General features: G+C 41.4%; 3 protein-coding genes across 7 annotated transcripts in view; 2 read left to right on the forward strand and 1 right to left on the reverse strand.

The window, feature by feature from the left end:
• LOC108066693 (solute carrier family 41 member 1) overlaps positions 1–10013 on the forward strand; it is a 28358-nt gene extending 18345 nt beyond the window's left edge. For 4 of the 5 annotated variants that reach the window (XM_044393467.2, XM_070219039.1, XM_070219041.1 and 1 more), the window contains 7 exons: positions 5458–5822; positions 7584–7908; positions 7969–8115; positions 8174–8321; positions 8960–9165; positions 9236–9384; positions 9591–10013. In XM_044393467.2, coding sequence (XP_044249402.1) covers positions 5458–5822; positions 7584–7908; positions 7969–8115; positions 8174–8321; positions 8960–9165; positions 9236–9384; positions 9591–9794 — 1544 coding nt within the window. In that variant the 3' untranslated portion in view covers positions 9795–10013. Of the gene's footprint in view, positions 1–2991; positions 3876–5457; positions 5823–7583; positions 7909–7968; positions 8116–8173; positions 8322–8959; positions 9166–9235; positions 9385–9590 lie in introns of those variants that run through there. The other variant, XM_017155310.3, reaches the window with a different exon arrangement.
• A 1650-nt stretch (positions 10014–11663) lies between these two features.
• Positions 11664–14064, forward strand: Ndc80 (kinetochore protein Ndc80). The gene is made up of 3 exons (XM_017155309.3): positions 11664–11847; positions 11909–11968; positions 12029–14064. The coding sequence occupies exons 1-3, from the start codon at positions 11762–11764 to the stop codon at positions 13782–13784; spliced, it is 1902 nt and encodes a 633-aa protein (XP_017010798.3). The 5' UTR covers positions 11664–11761; the 3' UTR covers positions 13785–14064.
• Positions 13846–19317, reverse strand: LOC108066690 (late secretory pathway protein AVL9 homolog). The gene is made up of 4 exons (XM_017155308.3): positions 17942–19317; positions 16360–16761; positions 15233–15413; positions 13846–15174 (listed from the first exon to the last, which is right to left on the reverse strand). Exons 1-4 carry the CDS (start codon positions 18981–18983, stop codon positions 14685–14687), a joined length of 2115 nt encoding a protein of 704 aa, XP_017010797.2. The 5' UTR covers positions 18984–19317; the 3' UTR covers positions 13846–14684.
• Positions 19318–19737: the final 420 nt, after the last annotated feature.

Genomic DNA, 19737 nt, shown 5'->3' on the forward strand with positions numbered 1-19737 from the left:
AATGAGTCGCTTGAATCGCTTGACAAACGCTGCGTATACGTAATGCGAATATTTGCTCTTTCTCCCTCTTTTATTTTCTTATTTACTTTCTTTCTTGTAAACGAAGTAAAGGTTTCGTGCTTGTGAAATATTCATATTTTTTTATCCCAACTATTATTTAAATTTGAAAATGTCAAACCATAAATAGGCAATCGGTAATCAGTGAGGCTAATTAAGGTACTACCTATTTCGGGGCACGTTGCGTATACGTAACACGTATTCAAAATTCTTGTGAGTTTAAAGTTCTGTGGGTTGTTTGGGTTTGTTATGATAAGCTTATCGGATTTTTAGTATTTTACAACCTGCTCTTTGTAAGTCAAAGATATTTAAGAAAAGACTTTACAATTGCTTAAGCTGTTCAAAATTAAAATCTATTAATATTTCTTTGAAATTATAATTTTAAAAAATAAAGAAAAATTTCTTTATTACAACCATAAATTTTCCATAGCCGAGAATTAACCGAAGTGAATCAGAGGGTATTAACAAACGCACAAAGCACAGGCAAAGAAAGCTTAACGCTCAGCGCTTAACGCCTGACAAGAAGGTGACAAATAAATTGACAATTCAAATATTGAATTTTCCATTGATATGGAATGTTTTCGCAGTCCATTATATGCATTTCCATTATCTGCTGCTGTCGTCGGTGGACAAGTGTCGCGTTCTACGTCGTCAGGAAATCTTCCCTCGACGGTTGCACTGTTTACGACGGATTGATATAATAGCAGGTCTTAATCTACAGGGCTTTCTCACCAATTTCCCAGTAATCAGCCAGCTATCGAAATCGTCCAATAACCGATTAGATTGGATTGGAAAACTATTTTTATAAACAAGCATAGCGACTTTTTGCAATCGGAAATGACTTACTCACCGATGATTTTAGCCACAAATAGCCAATTTATGGCCTTTGTTGTAAGGGAAAACCAGGAGGTTTATCAATGGTCAATTGGGCGACTCGAAAACTTTCCATAAATTGCTAGTTAGGCGCACATGAATTTCAGGGGGATTTTTCAGCGGGTTCATGGTGTCTAAGTTCAATGAATTTGTGGTTTTTTATATAAACGGAATTTATTGGTAAACCAAAAATATTGCAAGGGAAAATCTCGGGAATCTTTCCATGAATTGTTGGTTTTTATATTGTTATATTCTAAACTCAAGATAAATAAATGCCCTATAATTTCCCAATACTTCCATGATAATGCTATATAATTTCCCATTTTATGCGGTGATCTTTGCAATTTATAACACCCCTTGACCTTCCCCGGGCGGTTTATGGCGACACTCTCAAGAGCACCCAGATAAAGATAATAACAATAGGCAGGTGTGTTGTGTGTATAGCTGCAGTTGTATACTTATTTTTTTATTTTTTGCTACGTAGCCGACGCGTGGACCTGATTTGTGACGTGATGATATTGACTTGCGAGCGCAAGGCTTTCACTCCACGGCGATAAGAACCCATGCCAGGCGAAACAAAAATCGCGAAAAACCCTTTAGAAGTCTCAAGTGGATCATTCAATATAGAATCGCCTCTCAATCCTCCCTGTCATCGGTTTTTGTTATATTGTTCCCAGTTGTCAAAGCCAAGTGGCGGCAATTTATTGTGTCCAACTGTTGTCAACGCGTTGGCAAACAAGCGAAATTAAACTCTTATCGCTGGCAGGTGTGTGAGTGGCTATGGAGAGTTGTGAAAAGCGTAAAGAGTCCATTAAAGTCCATTGAAAATATAAACATGAAAACATGAAATACCTACAGTCCTTTGGTGGTCAAAAATGCTGATGGAAACCGAAAGAATATCTAAACAAAAATGATCATTGAAAGATACATAATAATATTGCAATTAAGCTGTTGTAATTTGCAAATATTGTACTTTTTTAATGGTTTCACAAGGAAATTATCTTCAACTTAAAATGAGGTCTAAAAAAACTGGTTAACTTTGGGGTTCCCTTTTCTCCCAATCATTTCAATCGGTCAAACATAGACATACAAAAACCGACGATGCCAAAAGTTTTTAACAAACGGGTCCAAAAAAGCAGAAACCGAAACAATTTTGATTATCTTGGTCAGGGCCTCTCTCGGTTCCTCGATCATGCGGAAGTTCCAAACAAATTGTTCGGGCAGGTCAGGCATATTTTTGGAGCAAATAAATAAGTGATGAATGGATGAATTGAGGAAACTAATCGCCTGAAAACATAATTAATTTAAATTTTTTGAAAAAAACATTAATCTTTCAATATTTAATTAAAATATTACATTTAAAGTTAGGATACAGTTTTATCACAAACATAATTAAACTTTTTGTAGATTTTTTAAACCGTTTAATACAATTTTAAATATTAAATTGGAAAGTTTCGAAAAAAACACTTTGTAAAATTTCGTTTCTTTTTCTGAAGTTTGCAAAAGGATTTTAATAGAGTTCCGAGTTAAACTTATATAGATTTAAAACAAATTGCCGCTTTTGTAGATTTGTGACCCGATCTTTTGTTGCTTTTCTTGATTTCCATTGATTCCACGTTCCAGCCAATCTATAGTATTTAATCAAACCGATTTAAATCGATTTTAATGAATGCGTTAAACAAGAAATAAACCAAATACGTTGTTGTTGTTGCCTTGCAGCCATATCAACGGTCCGGTGACTAAGCTCAACCTCTCAACCTCAACCTCAGCCTCAGTCCTTCTACCTGCGACCCTACGACCTTACGACCCTACTACCCACTACCTCTCACATTCCCTCGTACAACCTGGCCCCCAGAAACTACGGACACTACGACGCACACATCCTGCGACAAACACACGGCGCCCCAACATTCCCCACATTTTCAATACAATGTAAACCAAACGATTCTCCAGATTCTTTCAATTCTTGTTCCAATTTATATTCTTCATTCATTCCTTAAACTAAAACAAAAAGAAAACGTAGACCTACGTAATACTGAAAAGCAATCAATGCACTTTCCATAATTCTTAACTTATTAAATTATTTATCTAAAAATAATACCATTTTGTGATATCTTTTTTGTGTTTAGTCATAGGTTGAAAAAAAAGAAAAGAAAATCCAAAAACAAAAAGTATGCAAAGCCCATAGACAAGTAAATCTAAAAAAAAAACAAAAACAATATTTATTTGAGCACAGTTTATGATTTGTGTTGAATGTTTATTTTGCGTTGGTTTTAATCAAATATAGTTTCAAAGCCTAGACACTCAGGATTTAGTTCAAATATATATAGTTTAGTCGATGAGTTTTAGTTGCGAATACTCGCTTGAGAAAAGGCCCCCGCACACGAACAGACACACGCATGCACGCCAACCGTTTGGGGCTGCTCTACACCGACACCTAAGGACCCCCACACACGACACGACACGACGAACGTAGACGAACACACGCCAAACAAATGCTAAAATGTCGCTGCCCAACGAACAGACAAACTTGCCGCACAATCCCAGCCAACCAGCATCCACAGACACACCATCCACAACAGGAACATCAACAACAACACCTTCTACACCAACACCTTCCACAAGAACCACACCAAACGAGCTGAAACACCGCCTGACGCCATTGAATGTGCGTCGTTTATCGGGCTACGTTAATCCGCAAGCGATCAGCGATAATGCTGGCGATGAACCCCCGCCCACCACCATTAACATTGGCCTCTTCAACAACAATAACAACAACAATACAAATAATAATAATAACAACAACACAGCATCAACAACGCCACCATCTGCATATGCCACACCACCAATATACCAACAACAGTTGTCCACACTGACAGCAACAACACCGCTAGATGTGGCACCGGATGATAAATACAGATTGTTTACCATTTTCAATGGAAACGGTGAGTGAAAGTCAAAAACCCCCTCCCCCCACTGATGCGACAAAAAAGAAAAATAAAACCAAGTTCCACAACAACAATAACAGAATGCAGAGGCAACAATTCTCGGCTCCCGTGTAGATAGGTCTTTTCGAGGAATTATGAGGTTTTGGCCACACTAAACACGAAAGAAACACCATATATCGTTGATCTTGATCCTTTCCTTGATTTATTTTCGCTCTCTCTCTCTATCTGTCTCTCTCTTTATCTCTTGCTCTGTCGCTGACTTTATCTTACTATCTTTTGTATTTACTCTTGATATGCAAATATTTATATTTAAGCGCCCAGACTCGTTTCCCTTTTCATTCATATTTACCCTCGTATCCATATATCCATATATCCATATTCTTTATATTCCTTTTATATTACATTAATCCCGTGCAATAATCGCCCGGCTTGTGTATGTCTCGTCTATTTGCGGTTAAACACACAGAATGTTTACTAATTACCATGCATGCTCGCCGCCTCACCCGGGTTTATCTCGATGCAAAGCTACTGCCTATTATTCGTCTCGTCTGAGCACCGATCTTTATCCGGGACTATATGGGATGTATGTGGGATTCCTGAAAAGTTATCTTGTTTCAAACATGCTTATTCCTTGGATATCTTTGTTTTTAAGGACCTAAGGAAGCGAGAACAGATAAATATGATTTAATACTTGTAAATAAAATAATTCAAAAGAAGTTTTGCTTTTAAAATCTTTTTAAATCGATATTAATCGGAAAAATCGATTTTAATTGATATAAATCGAAGAATCGATATAAATCAAAATAAATCGATATACTTGGGATTACAAAAATCTTTTGGTTCTTAAAGATTGAAAAATCTGTATGTATAAATCTTAGACCTTTCAAACACGTTAAGCTTTTCTGCTAATGACCTTTTCCGCTTTTTTCGTACTGATACAATTTCGAAAGGGTAGCCAAGTGTCTTTACCACTCGACTTGGATTATGGCATTCTTAATTGTTATTTTTGTGATGTTTAATTGTCGCTGTCTCGGCGGCTCGCGAATTTGTTTATGGACGAACGATTCGTGGTTTATGAACTTGGCTACGAGTCGACACAGAAACCGAAAACGCAAATAATAAATAAGAGAATTCTAATCAAACGAGTTTTATTTTTTGCTCGACAAAGACTCCACCTGGAGACTGCCGAAAAAAGTGTACAAAAAAAAATGAATAAAACACAGAGAATCAGAGAAACATGCATATATACATACATATATATGTTGATATTTAATTTATAGCGATGTTAATTAATTGCCCTGCTAATTGCATGCATAATGCTGCTAAATTTAGATTTAAGATGCATGCCACACACACGCACACCACCTCAGCACTCTTAGGCTAATGAATGCACCTTAAATATAGTATAGTCGTAGTTCCCATGGATGAGAGAGAGTGACCCGAGCACCTAATCCGGCGACCCACTTGGAACACTTGAACTGCTGTGCCTTGAACCCCAACTAACCCGCATCTTGCAACCCTCTTCTTTCGTTTCTTCCCCTCACAAAAAAAAAAAAAAACAATCCGATCGCAAATCCAGATCCCGACAATGAGAAATTGTCGGGCCTACCACATTCGACAACCGGTTCACTAAGCTCAATCATCACGACGTCCATAGCATCCTCCGAACCGGATCCTGGAGCGGCGAGTGGCGGCGGCGGCGGAGGAGGAGCAGGGGGAGGAGGCGGCGGTAGTGGCAATGGCGGCATCGGATCGGGCGCCCCTGTGGCGGCGGATGCCTCCAGCATCGCCGGCATCAATGGCAGTTCCGAGGAGAAGTTGGCGCTCAACAGGCCCGGCATCAAGCAGGAGAAGTGGTCCACTATCCTGCTGCAGGTCTCCATTCCGTTCTTCCTCGCCGGCATCGGCACCATCGGAGCTGGCATTGTGCTGGGACGCGTTGAGGTGAGTTCCAATATTCATATATAAAATAATAAAACAGATATTTAACAATTAGATGTTTTTAAAATTTCGCCTTTCTATAAAATCTATACCTAAAAAAGAGGATTCTCTTTCGAACTATTAATATTTCCACTATAAATTGATTTATCCTTTGGAATTAGTATTTATAAATCATTTTGTGTTTGCAATATCCTATATCATCTATAAAATCTTAAAACAGATCAATACCTAAATAAAAAAATATCTTTCGAAATATTTAATATTTCCATCTTAATTTGGGTTTTCATTTGAAATAGTATTTATCAATTATTTTGTTTTTGAAATTTCTTATATCATAAAAAAAAATTTTAAAACATATTAATACCTAAAAAAAACATTATCTTTAGAAATATTTGTATTTTTATATTAAATTGGTTTTTCATTTGAAATAGTATTTATTAAGAAGTATTTAAAAAGAAATTATTTAAAATATTAATACTTCCATCTTAAATTGGTTTTTCATTTGAAATAGTATTTATCAATTATTTTGCTTTTTGAAATTTAATTGCCGTTTTCCAACACTTCAACTTAAGTGAAGTAATTGTTTCACCTGACTTCCCTTCACTTTGTAGGTGTCTGGGGGGCGATAAGCTAAGCCTAACGAAAGTCAAACAGCAACGACAGCGTAAATTGCATCAAATTAAATTGTAAAAACTTGTAATTGCCTGGGCTCAGTGGGATGGCCCATTAAAACAGAAAGATTTGCACTAAGTCAAGCACAAAGTGAATCGTAAAATAGTTAATTGCACATTTTCACTTGATTTAAATTTCTCTTGTGGGAAAATTCCTATTGAATGCTTGGTACATGGGCCTAATTTATTGGCTCCTATGACGCGAAAGAGTCTTTTATTTTAGACATATGTCACAAATTGATAACAATATGTTGTTTAGTTTAATAAATAATTGCAATTATGCAGATAAGAAATCTTTATGGCTTAGCTTCATAAATAATCCTGTGCAATAACACACGATAAAGTCAGAAATCAGGTATTAATGAGGGCTATAAGTACGCTTTCTATAATCGATCTGTTCTGTTTGGGGACTCAAGACTTAGAGAGCCACTCAATCACACAAAAAAACAGAACACAGAAACCAGACAGAGCTAATGCTATTTTTAAACCTTCGCCCCCTCTTTGTGTACCTGGTGAATTGGCACAATTCCTTTTAGAATGTTATTTATGGCTGCGGAGTAAATATATGTATCTTGCATATATGCGTTAGATAGTAAATGTTTAATTTGCCTGCTAATTGATGGTAAAAGTTCTGGGCCAAACTGGAGCCGCAGCCAGTTACAGGCGGCCAATGCCCGAAATGAACTGAAAATATTGTCCGTTATAAAGAGGAGTTTGGGATTAAGGGGCTTTACGATGGGTCGTAAATGCTGTCATACATATTCGATGCACTCTTGCAATGAGCAATGATCTTTAAATGATGAATGTTGAACCATAAATAATTGAAGTATAAAAATAAATAATAAGTTATAATAGGAAGTATATTTAATGGAATAAAATGTTTTTCAGTTATACTACTCTAATCTATACTATAAAAGTCCTAAAAATCTATACGATTATAATATAATAGTCTTAAATAATGGTACGACCCTCCTGCACCAACATGGCTTTATAAAAATATCTCTAAAAAACTGAAATTAGGAAATAATAGAATAATATCTAAAAATATTAAATATTACAAATTCTAATAAAAATGATCTCTTTTGCCCCTTAGAAATGGTATGTCTTCAAGAATGTGAGCGAGCTGTTTATCCTGGTTCCGGCGCTTTTGGGCCTGAAGGGCAATCTGGACATGTGCCTGGCCTCGCGGCTCTCCACGCAAGTGAACCTGGGCAACATGACCAGTCGGCAGGGCGTGATACGGATGATAGTGGGGAATATAGCGCTGGTGCAGGTCCAAGCGACAGTGGCCTCCTTCCTGGTGGCCATGTTTGCGGTGAGCGTTGGTGCGGCGATGACCGGTGAATTCTACTTCGAGAACATGATGCTGCTGACGGCCTCGGCCATGTTCACGGCCACCTCGTCGTGCTTTGTGCTGGGTAGGATTTATCCTTCGATACTTATACCACGTACTTAACTAATAATTCCCCCCTTTGCAGACTTCGTGCTGGTGGCAGTGATCCTGTTTTCGCAGAAATATCGCCTCAATCCGGATAACCTGGCCACGCCCCTGGCCGCCTCCATTGGCGATGTGGTGTCCATCAGTTTGCTCTCCTTCATCGCCTCGCTGCTGTACGAGCATATCAGTAAGTATTGGCTTTCTATCGAAAGATATATGTTAAACATACTTGATTTTCCCCACAGAAACGCACCTGTGGATCACGTTCATCGTGGTCACCTGCTACCTGGTGCTGTTGCCCATGTGGGTGATGATTGTGCTGAGGAACGAGTACACGCGACCGGTGCTAAAGAGCGGATGGGTGCCCGTCCTCTCGGCCCTCTGCATAAGTGGGTACGTACTGCGCACTCCGCACTCCGCACTCGGCAATCTATTCGATCCGATCGGATGATGGACTCTCGAGTGTAAAAAGCAAAAATTGGGGCCATGATAAGCAGAAAAACAGAGCGTCAAGTAGTCAAGTTGGCCGCTATATTTAGATATATCAGGCCGTTTAATTTAGTGCCAAATCATGTCCAGGCGATTGTATCTCTATCGCTATTTATAACAAATCTGGGGAATAAGTAGCCAAGACGCGAGATTCGAGACCCGAGACCATGGGAAACATTCGCACGGATGGATGTCCCTGAGGGGTCAAGTGCGCTTATAATTGGAATCAGCAGTAGGATTTGAATTCCCGGGCGTTATAATTATTCGCCATGACTAGGGAATTTGCGGCAATAGAACTTCGTAAGACAAGCACACACTTCAGTTTACTTAAATTAAAACAAACATTGGAATGGGAGTTGAATGGGAATTGCAACGTATTTAAATGCAACTGATAAATGTTTTCAGAAATTTCGTGGTATTTTAAAATGTATATAAAGGTATTAAAGCTTCTTAACTCTTTTATAGATTTTATAGATTTTATAGAAATAGGCATATAAACTATTTAATTAAAATTAATGGACTTTCCCCTCTTGCCATTGCAGTCTGGGTGGCCTTGTGTTGGATGCCGCCGTCGAGGTGTTCACTGGGTTCGTGGTCTTTCAACCGATCATCAACGGAATCGGCGGCAACCTGGTGTCGGTGCAGGCCAGCAAGATATCCACAATGCTGCACCAGAGCTCAATTATCGGGATTATACCACCGCACACGCAGATCTTCGAGTGGCCCTGGCGGGCGCTCTTCAAAGGAGGTAATTCCTAAAACAGATATTTATAACTGAGAGTGGTATTAATGTGTCCAATTTTCTTTGGTAAACACAGTTCCCTATGCGAAGACAGCACGGATTCTTATTGCCATGTCCATCCCCGGCAATGTCCTATTTATCTTTGCTGCTGACTATATAAACTATAGCACCTCGACGGTCACCTGGGTGTTTGTGCTTTCGTATTTGACTGCCAGTTTAGTGCAGGTGAGTTATTAATTATTATTATTTATTTTAATTAATAGTAAATGGCATATAACTCTTAATAACACCATAAGTAATATCAATTTATATTTCTGGTGCTTATAAAAAGTACAAAACCCATGAGGTCTTTCATTACCAAACAAAAAAATTACACTAATTATTTAATTAAATGTAAATATACAATTTCTAATGTGTGGCGATCGTTTCAGGTGATGCTGCTGCTGTATATTGCCCACATTATTGTGCACGCGATGTGGAAGTGGAAGATCGATCCGGATAACTCGGCCATACCCTACCTGACGGCCCTGGGCGATCTGCTGGGCAGCAGTCTGCTGGCGGTGGCGTGGCTCTTCACCATGTCGGTGGGCATGCAGTACGGAAGCGGAATGCAGACACTCAACGCACCCAATTAGAGTAGGGATTACGAAATACGGAATAGCGTAGAACGAGAAATGATAAATGATAAATGATAAACAAGGCAGCCACACACCACACACAATATAAAGAACTGTTATGTACCTAAAACAAATATATAGAAAACATAGAAATTGTACGTATAGCCTTCAGCGCCCCTCCTTAAAAACCAAAACAAAAAACAAAAAACCTCCCAACACCAAACCGAAACGGAAAACGGAGAGCGGAAACGGAAACCAATATAAAACGAACTAACTTCTAATGATAATGATGCATGAATGCCGAATGTTCGAATGTTCGAGGCGGGAGATATTAAGAGATAGAGATGATATCATTTTACATTGAGTCCTTCTTCACATGGCTTTTGCTTGTGTTCCTTTTGCTCTACCCAGAAATTATGTGCGATTATGGTATATATACAGGTTATATATAGGCATATGTAGATTTGCAGGTCTGCTGCGGCATATTTTTTAAGGCTTTTAGGACAATATTATACACATTTAAAGAAATATATACATTGTATAGGGAGAAAAAGAAGACGAAGACGAAGAATAACTAAAAGAACATTTACGCAACGCAAATTGTTTCCTCCCACTTCGGTTCTTGATTCTTTCGCTCTGGTTTACCTTAATCAGCCAAATAATAATTGCAAAAGCATAGTCTTAAATAGAACCTACTTAAATCCTTAATTTACACTTACCAACCATTTATGTAGTATTAGCGCAGATTTGATTTTTGCAAGTCTCGCTTTCGATTTTGTGCGTTTTTTTTTTTAAATATTACTTTTCTCATTGTCCCTTCTCCATTTCCCCGCAGCCCCGAGCGATGAAAAAGAAAAGCAATAATTAACGCGCGGAAAACGATATTTATTATTGCAAATTAGTTAGGACGATGGGAAGTGTATGCAGGAGTTTGTAGGCTCTGCAACAAAAAGTGAACAGGGATTAAAACGATGAGAATGGGAGACGTTCTAAAAGGAAATGTGATCGATATTTAGTTATAATAATAATAATAATTATAAATTAATTGAAAACGTAAGAGAAAAGGCATCAATATTGTGTAATACTTGAAACAATAATACCAATTAAATAAATATGTTGGAATAAACGAAAGCAAACAGATTCGTTCATAAAGATAATGTTGTTTTTATTATTTATAATATTTACATATATTTTTTGATATAATAATATCATTGTTTTTAGCGAAACATAAGAAATAATTATTCGAATATGGAATGTTATACCTCGTTAAGCTCTTAATTTGATTGCCAACCGATTGGCATTCCAACCTGGAACTTTTTATTTTTAACTAATTTTCGCCAAAAAGTCAATCATTAACAAGAACAAAAATTGATCAAAAAATAAATTTTCCAAAAAATGATGGGAATAGTTGGTTGTAGGCTGCTCAAAGCAGTCGGTCGGTCGGACCGAAAAAACGACTATTTTGGTCTAAACTCCGAAACCATATTTTCCAACCTAAAATATCAGTATTTTGGCCGAAACATTGGAAATAATAGTTCAAATATGAAATGTTATACCTCGTCGGCGTTCAAAGCTAAATACATTTTTGAATATTTAAAAAAAAAGGTCATGCTTCCTCTTATAGAAAATGTAAAAATTTTCCGAAAGATATATTTTTTATTCTTTTCGAAAATGTTGTCGATTTTTTGCTTATGTTATTTAGCTAGATAATTCCAATTTTTGTCTATAAAATCAGTGTTTTGTCGAAAGCAAAGCACAACAGTGTTGCAATTTAAAATTGGGCGTCTTTAAAAAAATTCCATTGTGTGAACGCAGCTTAGTAATTGTCGCTGTTGCTGCTGCGGTTGCAGTGTGAACACTTAAACAACCGCCGATAAAATTTAACACCTATCGATTAGTCGATAACAGGCGCATCCACTGCTGATTTGAAGTAAACGACGCGGGATTTAATTAAATTTCCTTAGATTGTTATTTATTTGTCCAGGATGTCGCATCTGATGCCCCGGCGGACCAGCGAGTTCCGCGGCGAAGTGCTGGAAGAGCGGAGCACCGCCGAGAAGCGGCAGACCAGGTGAGAAGCCCCAAATCGCGGGGAATAATAAGAACTAAAACCAGGATCATCTTTTATCCAGGGCGACCAAGCGCAGCATGGTCATGCACACTCCGTTGTCCAACCAGGCGATGCCCCGAAGGTGCGTTGATAAGCCCCCCCTGATAATACCTCTAATACACCGCTTCCTAATCCCCTCCAGAGCCTCCGCATCGCGGTTTGTGCCCTCCACCGCGGAACGCGCGATTCCCCCGCACACCGACAAGAAGTGGGTGGCGGAGCGGTCGCACCAGATCCTGGAGTACCTGCATGCCATCCATCAAAGCGAGGCGGCCGCAGGATTCATCTCGGATCTCTCTAGCCGGCCTGGCGGCCTGCGGAACATGACCATGAAGCAGTTCGTGGCCATCCTCAACCTGCTGTTCCAAAACATCTGGCGAAATCGGGTGACCGTGGTGGGCCAGAACCACGTCGAGGACATCACCAGCGCCATGCAGAAGCTCCAGTATCCCTACCAGGTGAACAAATCCTGGCTGGTCTCCCCCACCACGCAGCACTCCTTCGGCCATGTGATCGTCCTGCTGGACTTTCTCCTCGACTTTGCCCCGCCTCCGTTTCCCACCGAAGAAGAGGACTTTCCCTTCATGGAGACCACGGAGCAGCCGAGCTGCTCGTATCTGAACAGCATGCACTGCGCATCGATGGCCGAGCTGGACGAGGAGGTCAACGCTCTGCTCTTCGCCGCGGTCGGCGACTGCATTGTCCTGTGGGATCAGGAGCTCGGCGAGGAGGAGGCCAAGCTGCAGGCGGAGACCGGGGATCGGTTGATCAGTAGGAAGTGCCATTTGCCGCATCGCCAGGCGCTGGACCAGTTGATCGACGAACTGAGGCTGAAGCTGCAGCAACTGGACGTTGAACTGGGCAGCTCCAACGATCTGGAGCTTCTAATGGAGGAGCAGCAACAGCTCGCCCAGCAGCTGGCCCACAGTCAGGCTGATCTGAGCCAGCAGCTCAAGAACCTGGACAACCTAGGCGCCCAGGCCGCTGAAAAGCAGTCTAATCTCCGCCAGCTAATCGAGGACGAACAGCGCCTGGCGGAGGCGGTGAAGAGCCAAAAGTACTCGGCCCAGGAGCTGAAGGCGCTGCAAATGAAGTGCCACGATGCAGAAAACTACTCCAAGGCCTACAGCCGACAACTGCAGGAGGTGGCCGATCTGGAGATGCACCAGCGTGTTTCGGTGTCGCACAGCTGGGCAAAGCTATTAAAAAGCGTCGAAGCCTTCAACTCGCATGCTCGGCACCTCAGCATGGATCCTGTCCTGGCCGCCGGCCAAAAGTTGGAGCTAACTTTGCCCATGTCTCCCAACCAGGAGCAAATCTCCGAACGGGTTCAGCGCCTGGAGTTGCTGGCTAATCTCCTACAGCAGCAGGGCGAGCAGAATATCGAGAGGCGTCTAACGTTCGATCAGCAGGAGGATCAGTTAAAAAGAGCAACCATCGAACTGGAAGGAGAGATCGCCACCTTGGAGTCCCAGCTGCAGCAGCAAGAGCATCGCCTGACCAAAATGGAGGAGGAAAATCGCAACAGGCGCAATCTGATGACACAGCAGCAGTTGCTCGAGGATCAGAGTGATCAGATCGGCCGACTGGAGGAACTGGAGAGGCGGCGGCAGGCGGCGCAGGAGAGGCTCCACACAAGCGAGCAGAAGAACGAAGATCTTCTCGCCGCCGCCGAGTTGCAACAGGAGGAGGACCACAAAGCACGCAACGCCCAGCTCGACAAATGCGAACTAAAACTGATAGAAGGGGAGAAGGAACTGCAGGCCCTGCACACCAAGCTCACCCTCAATCAGGCCAAACTGGATGAGGAGGAGCAGAAGGTGCACTCTGCCCGGCTGCCCTCCTTTGAGCCTGTGCTAGCGGCCATCAAAAAGCGATATTTTAAATTTAACAAATGATAATATTAGCAATTACATCAAGATATGTATACAGACACCAGTTAGACAAGAACAGAACAACTGTTTTGTGAAATGTATTTATTGTGGATTAGGTAAATTTCTTTAGGTTCTTTATTGCCACACGGTTTATGGTTTTGTTACGGATCTCCGCTGCCTTTTTGGATTACAAATTGCACTTGGAACGGTTTAGCTTTACATGGTTACACATATACACTGAGTGGTGGGTGGAGACGGCAAGGACAACTTAAACGTAGGCGTACATAATAAATATTAAACGATATTATCTTTTGGCCAATTTTGTTTGGATTAGAGCGGAATCGACTTGTGTTAGGGAAAGGAATAATGTGACAATTATAAGCCATATTCTAAAATGTTTTAGGCAAAAGAACTAACCACTTAACTAAATCATAAACTAACAATTTATTTGGAATCTTTACTATACATACACTATATAGACAAAAGTGTGGATTTTAATAACAAATCAAAACAACAAATCAGTTTTCCTGTTTAGAGATTGTGAAACTAATGAATATGGTCTCAAATTGTCCATAGATTGTAATCCCTACGCTTCTATTTTTCACAATTTATTTGGAATCTTCAAGAGTTTACCATACATACTCTATATAGACAAAAGTGTGGATTTTAATAACAAATCAAAACAACAAATCAGTTTTCCTGTTTAGAGATTGTGCAACTAATGAATATGGTCTCAAATTGTCCATACAATTCTCTGTGCCACAAGTCAACTGGCTCTAAAATATAGGTGTACAAAGGGGTGAGTACGAGTACGAGGATATAAATTCAACGTTGAGACTGAGACAATATGTTGCGTAATAAATAATTATCATTTAGCTTAGTGCGATTTTATACAATGCTCGTTAGTGCCGACGTCCGACGTCCTCAGACGATGAAGACATCGCCGCTGCTGCGCTCCACGGCGGAGGTGGCCACATCGCCGCCACAACCGGGCCGAATGGCCGAGATCTTGGCCTCCTCTTCCTCCGGCTGCCGATCGGCCTTGTCCAACAGCTCCGCCTCGCGTCCGATCTCCACAATGCCCTGCGGCTGCTCGCAGCTGGCATTGTGCGACTCATGCGACTCGTGCGCCTCTTCCTGGCCGGCCAGGTGGATGCTGACGTCCTCGGCGTCCTTGTGGTTCTGGAATGTAACTGAGATCTCTTGGCTTGCGGCAGCTCCCTCGCCCGCGTCGCCCTCCTGGCCATTGGCGCCTGTCGCGGGCGCAGCGCTGGCATTTGGCGGGGCCGTCGTTATGGATGACCACCAGCTGGAGAAGGCGCCCTTGGCCTGCGAGATGGCACCGCCCACCGCCCGACTCGTCGTGTTCACCGCCTGGTTGATCTTTCGCCCGCTCTCGCTGTTCTGCATGGTTCTGCGGAAAAAAGGGGAGTGTTTAGACTACAGTTGCTAAAGGGTTATTGAGCACTCACTGCGCCAGCTTTAGCTTCATGTCCGCCACGGACAAAGTGCCGGCAAAGGGATGACCAGTGGGCAGGGCATCGAAGAACTCTGGCTCGGGCCTCACGTCGTACCACTCCTGGAAGCACTGGGTGCGCTTGAAGGCGGCCATGAAGTGCGCATTGAAGTGATCGTTTTCCTTGGCCGTGGCATCTGTAAAATATATATCTTTGTGTTAGCTTTATTTCTAAACCAATGTCAACTAATAGAGGCCTGCATGAATCATTCAATTTTTGTTGTATCATAGTATGCCATAAAATTTCTGATTTGTTTAATTCAATTCTATGTGAAAACATAACTGTTATTGTACATTTTTCTTACCAAAAAAATTATGCACTTAGAAGAGTCCTAATTTTTGTTAGCCATTGTAGTTTACAAATCCGTAATGATTTTTATTTGTTTGATTTTTATAATGAAACTCAAAAAATAACTTATTTGTTGATTTTTTTTCAACAAATAAGTTATTTTATTATTATTTTATTTTTTTTAATTCCATTGACATTTAAAAAAAATTAAATAATTAAAAAAATGCTAACCGCATATAACTTACTAAAAATCTTAAAAAAAGCCAACCGAGCATATGTATAACTATATTTTTTTTTAAATTTGTTTTACCCACAAAATCGCCGTAAATCAAGTTTGAGTTTTATTTTTGATCACGACGAATAACTGTTATTTGTCAACTTTTATTATAAAATTTAAAAAATAACAGTTATTCTTTGAGTTTTACTTTACGAATCCGAAAATAACTGTTATAACGTGATTTTTAATATAAAACTCAAATTTCCATTCTATGTGAAATAAATTGAATGTTTTTCTAATTCATTTCGAATTGAATGAATGAATGAATACATTTTTTGAATTTTTTTAATTTGCCAGATCTTTTTGTGCTTTCTTTTGAGAACAAAAAGTGGATAAAATTATAAAATCAATGTTAACTGCTTAGAAAATAAAGTTCAGGCAGACTTAATCACAAAATTATGGCCCTTTCTTCTTCAAAATAATTTGTCGTTTGAATTATTTCGGAATTCTATTAAACTCAAAATTCAAATTCATTCAATTCCATTCGTACAGGACTCTATTAACTAAGCACACCCACCTGGAGCCACCGCAGTGCGCAGGAGGGCCAGGATGTAGCCCTGGAACTGCTCCCGAATCCAGTACTCGCTGCCCTCGGCATCCTCCTTCGGCGACTGCACGTGCTTCATGATGTAGTCCATGTAGCGCAGGTCCTCGGTGCTCAGCACCAGCTGGCGCCTGAGCTCCGGATCGTGGGCATCCAGGTTGGCCGCCTCGATGTCCACCAGGACGTCGGCCAGCTGACGCTTCTGCTGGAACAGCACGTTGGAGGTGCCGATGACGTAGGAGAGCACCATGGGATCGCTGAGCAGGTCCATGTACGGCAGCGACAGATACGGCAGGCAGAGATTGCCGCTGGCGAAGATGCTGACTGGAGCCCGATACTCGTCCGGATTCACGGCACACAAGGCGGCGAGGTTGGCTGGAAGAGAAGACGGAACAAAGTTCTTTAATACAAACTCCAATATACCATTGGGAATGAGTCGCTCAAATGATAAAAAAAGAATATGAATAATAGGTATTACAATCCAAAGCGTTTACAACATTATTATATATACATTATTCTTATCTAGTTTATTGGTTTATAGTAATCCACATCAGAAATAAAAATCAAAAGAGACCTGGATAAATTCAAATGTTACATTTTTGGGACAATCCCTTGTGTATTCTACAAAGATCATTAGAGTTTTACCAAAATAATATAATATTTTATATAAGTACATATGTAAACTCCAATATACCATGGGAATGAGTCACTCAAATGATAAAAAAAAGAATATGATTAATAAGTATTACAATCCAAAGCATTTACAATATTATTACAATCCCTTCTGACTCATTATTAGGCACGAAAATGTTTATATTACAAGATTTCAAGCATGCTTATAAAAAGTTTTGTGTTGAAATCTATAAATATTTTTTAAAAATTTAGCATACGATTCTGTGAATGGCCTATAGTAATCCAAATCAGAAATAAAAATCTAGAGAGACCTGGACAAATTCAAACGTTTTTGGGACAATCTCTTGAGTTTTATCAAAATAACTATTGGTTGTTTAAGGCACAATCTTGATTTGGTTCTAAATTTCATAGAGATCCTAAGAGTTTAATAAATATTATGCTAATAATGCAAGTATTTTGCGAAATTCTTACAACAATCTCTTGTGTAATCTACAAAGATCTTTAGAGTTTTATCAAAATAACTATTGGTTCGATAAAGCACAATCTTGATTTGGTTCTATATTTCAAAGAGATCCTAAGAGTATAATAAATGTCATACTAAGGCATATATTTTGCGAAATTCGTACAACAATCTCTTGTGTAATCTACAAAGATCTTTAGAGTTTTATCAAAATAACTATTGGTTCGATAAAGCACAATCTTGATTTGGTTTCTTATTTTATAGATATCCTGAGAGTATAATAAATATCTTACTAATGCATTACAACAAACTCTTGTGTATTCTACAAAGATCTTTAGAGTTCTATCAAAATTACAATTAATCTTGCTTAGGTTCTCAATTTAATTGCGATTTAATTAATATCATACTAAGACATATATTAAGAGGGGCAGGGATCTGCCACCTCAACGGAGGGCTACTCACACGCCAATGTGTCCACGCTGGCCTCCCTGGTCAGCGAGCTGTTCCTGCCGTTCGACGAGTCCTGCGACTGCGAGTTGGGCGTGGAGCGCGGCGAGGTGTCGTCGCCGCTGGCCTGCTCCTCGCCCACCGAGGCGGCGGACGAGACGAGGGCCAGGTCCTCGGGCTCCCCCTCCCCCTCCGCCGCCGTGGCGCTTTCCGGCGTAAGTTTCTGCTCCTCGGCAGACAAATTCCCCGCTGGCACCGATACCGCAGCCACCTCCAGTTCCGCCTCCGCCTGCGCCTCCCGCTGCAGCGAGTCGGTGAAATCCGGCATGGGGGAGAGCGGCCGCGAGGTGCGCACACAGGCCACCTCCTGGAAGCCCTTCTCCAGCAGGCGCGGCACCAGCGAGGCCATGCCCAGGATGAGGACGCACATCTGGCGCACCGGCGAGCCGAAGCAGACGACGCGGCGCTGCAGGAGCAGGAGCTTGAAGAGCATCAGCGCCTTGTGGCGCCAGTGGAGCACTATCTCGCGCAGCGACAGGCCCACATGGAAGTGGCGCAGCGGGCGGCGCGACTCGTCGTCCAGCAGGCAGGCGTTCAGCTGCTGATAGGCCTTCACCAGCAGCTCGGTGCCGGAGAAGTCGCCCTGGTCGAAGAAGGCGTCGGCGATCAGGGCCAGCTTCACCTCGATGTACCCGTAGATGGGCAGGCGGGCCAGGATGCAGACGGACTTCTGGACGGTGCTGCGCGTGAGATCCGCCGTCCTGATCTTCAGCTTCTCCACTCGGACCTGCCGGTAGCAGGAAACCCCGTAGATGCTGGCGGCGGGCTCGTACAGGCTGGGCAGATTGAAGAAGACCGTGTCCTCGGCAAAGTTGTGCGACCCATCGGGCAGCGCCAAGGTGGGCAGGTACTTCCAGCCGGAGGGACACTCGTGGCGGCCCGTGGAGCCCGAGATGAGCGGCGGATGGGAGAACTCCACCTGGCAGCCCAGCTTGTGGTGGAAGCCCACCACCAGGATGTGCAGGATGGGCGGCTTGTTCTCCGGCTCGCTGGCCATCGTCCTTGTCGCGGAGCCGCAGGCGGTGTCCTCCGGAAAAATCGACTTGTTCACCTTTTTTTACCTGCCGGAAAAAATATGGAATTCTATTTGGGCAGGGGCATCGGCCCTCTCGCTCGCACTCGTCTGTTAGCACGCCACGCAATTGTTCCTCGGCCCACCGCGCGCGCCCTCTTTTTTGCAATTATTGGTTTTGCCAGTCGTGCCCCGAGTCAATTGCGCCTTTCCTCTGCTGCTTGCTTTCTTTAACAAGTTAGTTAGCCACTTTTGTTTTTAGTTTATTGTGTTTTGTGATTAGATATCGATAGCAGCAGGCGTACTCCAATTGGAATGAGATGTGCATTCGCCGGTTATCGATTGGCTCGATTGGGCGCAAGGGCAGTATCGATTACACATTGCGCGATTTATAGCGGTACATTTGAAGTTCCAAAATGTAACCTTATAAGAATAAATAAAAACCCTTTTACTATTTCGTAAAATAGCAACATTTCGATCTTATCTATTATTAAATTTGCTTTTTTGGTGCAGAACTTGGCTAGTAACACTGTTTTGCCAGGTGTAACCTTTATTTATTTACCTTAATGGGTGCTGCAGGATTTTATAGGGTTCGAATGTCTAATCTAATCAGTAATCTTTAAGGTGAAATTCAAATATTGGCCATATTTGAACTGCAAGTCTTGGTTTTTTAGTTAATCAAGTTATTTGACAAGTGCAAATTTTTAAAACTCTTTCCAAACAAAAAAAATGATGGGAT

The sequence above is a fragment of the Drosophila takahashii genome, chromosome X (genome assembly GCF_030179915.1).
Source record: "Drosophila takahashii strain IR98-3 E-12201 chromosome X, DtakHiC1v2, whole genome shotgun sequence".
In the NCBI taxonomy this organism is placed as follows: Eukaryota; Metazoa; Arthropoda; class Insecta; order Diptera; family Drosophilidae; genus Drosophila; species Drosophila takahashii.

Excerpts from the sequence above, each read along its gene's own strand:
- LOC108066690 (XM_017155308.3), bottom strand. The coding sequence starts at position 18,983 with ATGGCCAGCGAGCCGGAGAACAAGCCGCCCATCCTGCACATCCTGGTG. Across the intron at positions 15,414-16,359 it reads GCGCACTGCGGTGGCTCCAG|ATGCCACGGCCAAGGAAAAC; the intron begins GTGGGTGTGCTT and ends TATATTTTACAG. Across the intron at positions 15,175-15,232 it reads ATGAAGCTAAAGCTGGCGCA|AACCATGCAGAACAGCGAGA; the intron begins GTGAGTGCTCAA and ends TTTTTTCCGCAG.
- Ndc80 (XM_017155309.3), top strand. The coding sequence starts at position 11,762 with ATGTCGCATCTGATGCCCCGGCGGACCAGCGAGTTCCGCGGCGAAGTG. Across the intron at positions 11,848-11,908 it reads GCCGAGAAGCGGCAGACCAG|GGCGACCAAGCGCAGCATGG; the intron begins GTGAGAAGCCCC and ends TCTTTTATCCAG. Across the intron at positions 11,969-12,028 it reads AACCAGGCGATGCCCCGAAG|AGCCTCCGCATCGCGGTTTG; the intron begins GTGCGTTGATAA and ends AATCCCCTCCAG.